Source organism: Tarenaya hassleriana, unplaced genomic scaffold (genome assembly GCF_000463585.1).
Source record: "Tarenaya hassleriana unplaced genomic scaffold, ASM46358v1 Cleome14, whole genome shotgun sequence".
Classification (NCBI taxonomy): domain Eukaryota; kingdom Viridiplantae; phylum Streptophyta; class Magnoliopsida; order Brassicales; family Cleomaceae; genus Tarenaya; species Tarenaya hassleriana.
This window is the reverse complement of record NW_010964598.1, coordinates 2,439,970-2,444,791: the sequence shown is the minus strand read 5'-3', so window position 1 is coordinate 2,444,791 and position 4,822 is coordinate 2,439,970. Positions and strand designations below refer to the sequence as shown.

The following is a 4,822-nucleotide window of genomic DNA, read 5'->3' as shown; positions in this document are numbered from 1 at the left end:
CAAAGAATAGAAGAAAATAAATTATATCATTTATTCCAATAAAAAATTTAAAACATACCAATTATTACTTTATTTTAAAGAATAATACAAACTAAAATCAAGTTTTTTTTAATAAAACTTTTGATTTAAAATACTCTTTTATACTAATTTCTTTATTTTTAAAATTATATAATGATTAAAAATTAGAAAATAAAAATATAGTTTCTACAATATAAAATATCTATTATAATTTTACATATTTAATCTTTTAATTTTTTTAATTTATAATAAATGTTTTTATTTTTTTTGAAATTTTATTGAATTTTAAAAATAATCTTTAAAAACAATTCCTAAAAAATTGGGGGCTATGTGCATATGCTTCACTTGCATTCCTTCGTAGACAACCCTGTATTTATATTTATGGGTTTTCATAGGTATCCGTTTTGAGAAAATGAAACCCGAATCCGTTTTTGTTTTCGTTCAAAATCGAGTACCCGTTTTTCAGAAACCCGTGAAATCGGGTGTAATGAACCCGTGAGCAATGGGTTTAAATGCCCAACCTAGCCAAGCCCGGCGAGTGAATTTGGCTATTTTTATTATAAATATCAACACGATAGAGTCAAAACCAATAATGAAATCCTGAGTCAGCCAAATCTTACATCATTACTATATTTCCGCAGTGTTAATATATATTGACAAAATGGTGATGGTTCTTTTAAAATATAATTACAAAAAAAAAACTAAAGATAGGTTTTTTTTTCACATGGCCAAAATAGAAGTTCTTGTCTGAAAAATAGTAAAAATCAAGGGAAAAGATTATCACACAAGTCACCATGCATTGACCATTAAAACATAGCTGAATATTTCGTGTTTTCTAAAGGGAAAAGTCTAATGTTTTTGAAGAAACACTTAGAGATAAGGACCAAACACAACTCATTCTTTTGCCTGAAAAAGACAACAGCAAAATCACCAAATTTAGCAAACACATCTCAACAAACTAAAATCACCCTTAAATTCATGAATCCTTCTTCGCACAGAACAAAAAAAAAAAAAAAAAAAAAACCTAAACTATCACGATTGCTGACCGCCGAACCAAAGAGAAGAATCTCCAAGGTTACGGCGAGAGCGCATCAATTAATAGAATGGGTTGTGGGGGTTCAAGGATGGGAAATGCGGGAGGCGACGAGGTCTCGGCCCGCATCCGCCCGCTCTTGAGGCGGAGATTGGAAGAGATGAAGAAACGTAGTCACGCAAGCGTGTTGAGAGGCAACCAAACATTGTCTAAGAAGGAACTTCTCAAGCACGGTGGCTCGGATGGGGAAGAGACGGAGCATGACGGCAGCATGAGGTCGGCGAAGGTGGCTCCGGCACCTTCAGATCATGACGAGGTTAATAACGAGGAAGTTGTTTATGAGGAGGTTGTCGAGAAGGTCATTGAGGTTGTGAAGGAGCAAAGGGATGATGGGGATTATGATGATCATGGCGGTTGTGATGATGGTCATGGTCATGATGTTGATGGAGATCATCATGAGGAAGAAGACGAGGAGGAAGAAATAGAAGGGAGAATGAGCAATTTCGATGAGAGAATGATATGCCCTGCGTCACCCAGTTTCAAGGTTTACTGTATTGATATTTCGGATTCTGATGACGACGAACATAAAGGTAGAAATATATCATTATTATATCATTATTTGATCGTATATTATCCATTTTTCGTCTTTTTTAGCAAAGAAATCATCAGATGATGTTTTATATGAAAAGCTTTGATATATTATCCAACAAAAACATCATATAAAATTGGAATTAATGGAATAAACGAAGAGATGGCTTGTGTTTCTCATAACCTTGGATTATGCATGCATGCATGCACGCGTCCACGTAAAATCCTAGATGGACGAACTTTCCAATTTCTTTGTTTCACAAAAATACTGACATTGAAGATTTTGCTATATTTTGTCCCCTCTATGAAAAAAACAAAATTTCTTTATTCTATTACTTGATTAGCACGATGAAAAGTTTCACGTTAATAAAAAAATAATAATTTTATTGTTGGTTTTCAGATAAATATGGAGAAGAGAAGAAATCGTCAAAGACAGAGAACAGCGACATCGTCGTAGACCCAAAGGTAAACAAACATCATGATTCTAAGCCATGATAACTTATAAAAATTCCGACATAGACGTTACCATGGTCTAACCTAATCGGTCCATTTTGATCTCTAACACATCTGTTCCTCGATCAAAATCATTTATAATTCGGTTCCCTTTTCACATGCCATCAGTTCTTCGTCATCATTGGCTCAAACCCTATTTTGATAAATATAGGGATTTTTTTTTAATGTAAAGATCTTAACGATTTTCTCATATTGGTTGAAAATTGAAAGGATCAAAGCATCAAGACAGCGAAAAATGGGCGGAAAGGGAGAAGAAGATTCAGTATACCGTTGCCGAAAGCAGCGACTCCGAAGAAGTATCTATTCAACGTGGCGTCGCCATGCTACTCTGCGGCGGCAGGAGGCTGCATGGGAAACCACCATTCTCGTCTTGTGCAAGAGAAATCATCCACCAATTGACCACACACACGCACATATATATATATATATATATGTATATATATGTGTGTGATTCACCTCTGCATTTAAAGAGCTAAAGACAGATGTATGTATTGAGTGTAAGGATAGTATATTTGTAAATACATCTAATTAGTGTTTTGACATAATTTTGTATGTCTACATAATTCTTTGTAATTCTCCCTATCAATACACACACACACAAATATTTCTTGCACAGGCATACAGACTTTAAGTTAAAATTCTAACTATATCCTTTGGACCAAAACAAAAATATTAGCCGACACTGGCATGCTTTTGTTTATCCGAAAATTTATCCAATTTTTATTTAGGATTTGATGAAGATGTTTATTTGATTTAATTTCCACTTGGAGATCGACATTTATATAAATTAAGATTGCGCACAAATAGGAAAAAAAAACTGTTTAATTTGGTTATGGCCTTAGCGACTTAGCCGAATCCAAAGTGTGGATGGACTTAGACAAAGATTTGGATGGTTTACAACGAAAGTTATTATTAGAAGAAAAACACGCAAAAAAAATGTAATCTTTTTATTAAAATAATCCGTTTAAAATCTCAATTATACTTAAATTGCGATAAATTAAAACCAAAAAAAGTTGAGATACATTTTCATTTTTAGTAAAATATCTACAAAATATATAGCTAAAGTTATTATTAGGAGGAAAACACGCAAACAAAATTTTCAATATGTTATTAAAAAAATCCGTTTAAAACCTCAATTATACATAAATTCAAATAAATTTTCATTTTTATTAAAATATCTACAAAAATATATAATTTTTAAAAACATTCGTTTTAAACTTTGACTCAGCCACATATCAAAATAAAAAGCAAGTTTTATAATTTTTTTATAGTTTTTATTAAATTATCCTTTGTAAATACATTACATTATAAAATAAATAATTATAATATAAAATGATATGTGACTAATCATACATAAATATAGTTGAAGTTTTCAATGATATATATATATATCGTGATCGGTTGGTTGCAAGGCGTGCATTGAAATTGCAAACCAAAGTGGAGGCTATCGAACAACGAGAAAATATCTTCTACACATGGGGGTTTATTCAGGAGAAGTTGTATAGTGTGATAATTGATAAAGGATGTTGCACCAATATAGCAAGTGAGTCTATGGTGACAAAATTGAGATTGCTTACCACTCGACATCCTAAGTCATACAAGCTACAATGGTTAAACGATAGCGGAGAAACAAAGGTACATCGGTAAGTGAAGGTACTTTTCTCTATTGGTGACTATGATGATGAAGTTTTATGTGATGTAATACCCATGCAAGCAGGACATTTGCTACTTGGGCGTCCATGACAGTTTGATAGACGAGCCAAACATGACAGTTACACTACCCGATATTCATTTGAAAACAAGGGCAAGCAGTTTCGATTATTACCTCTCACACCGAAAGAGGTATATGAAGATTAAGTCACACTATTCAAAAGAGAAAAGGCTCCGAATACGACTGACCGTGAGGTAGATCACTTAAAACTTGGTGAAGTCTTGAGAAACTCCAGAAAAAAGCCCGTGAGAGAAATCTCCAGAGAACAAACACTCTTCTTTTCACGAGAGCTAGAGAGATCAAGAAAGCTATGCTTTCGAACCGGCCGATGGTCTTACTCATGTATAAGGAGGCCTTATTTTCTGACCAACTAATCTCTTCCTTGTCTAGTGATGTTTGTAAGTTGTTATAGGATTACGAGGATGACTTTCTAGATGAGTTATCGAGTGGTCTACCACCGTTGCGAGGAATTGAGCACCAGATTGACTTCGTACCCGGTGCTAGTCTTCCAAATATATATATATATATATATATATATATATATATGTATATATAAAATGATTGTCTATTAAACACTTGATTATATATAAATCTCATGTCGATTTGTAGAGGTAGATATAAATTTTACATAGAACTTAAATTTACTAAGAATACAGATGATTGTAATATAAGGATCGAACACACGATTAGAACTACGTAATAGTATAATCAAGATTATAAAGAGATAAATAAGTGGTTGTAAAAAATATAATTTTAAAACAATGAAAACGATAGATAAAATAATAACTAAGAAAATTACGGTTTTGATATCATTTTAGCACGTAAGGTTTGTTCTTAGATAAATAGATTATGCAATATTTGTATCCAATTCGATTAATTCAAGTTCTAATATAGGAATAGATTCTTTCGATGTCTAATTTCGCTACTCAGATTTTTAACCTACGGCCTCTCGATTGTTT

The 4,822-nt window shown here is 32.6% G+C and overlaps 1 protein-coding gene across 1 annotated transcript; it reads left to right on the top strand.

Moving 5' to 3' along the window:
• The first annotated feature begins 1,012 nt into the window (after positions 1 to 1,012).
• On the top strand, positions 1,013 to 2,765 carry LOC104808263. The gene is made up of 3 exons (XM_010533914.1): positions 1,013 to 1,641; positions 2,040 to 2,104; positions 2,363 to 2,765. Exons 1-3 carry the CDS (start codon positions 1,122 to 1,124, stop codon positions 2,549 to 2,551), a joined length of 774 nt encoding a protein of 257 aa, XP_010532216.1. The 5' UTR covers positions 1,013 to 1,121; the 3' UTR covers positions 2,552 to 2,765.
• The last annotated feature ends 2,057 nt before the right edge of the window (positions 2,766 to 4,822 follow it).

Bases quoted from the DNA above. Each gene is read 5' to 3' on its own strand.
- LOC104808263 (XM_010533914.1), top strand. From the start codon at position 1,122: ATGGGTTGTGGGGGTTCAAGGATGGGAAATGCGGGAGGCGACGAGGTC. The intron at 1,642-2,039 runs GTAGAAATATAT...GTTGGTTTTCAG, and splicing joins TGATGACGACGAACATAAAG to ATAAATATGGAGAAGAGAAG. The intron at 2,105-2,362 runs GTAAACAAACAT...GAAAATTGAAAG, and splicing joins ACATCGTCGTAGACCCAAAG to GATCAAAGCATCAAGACAGC.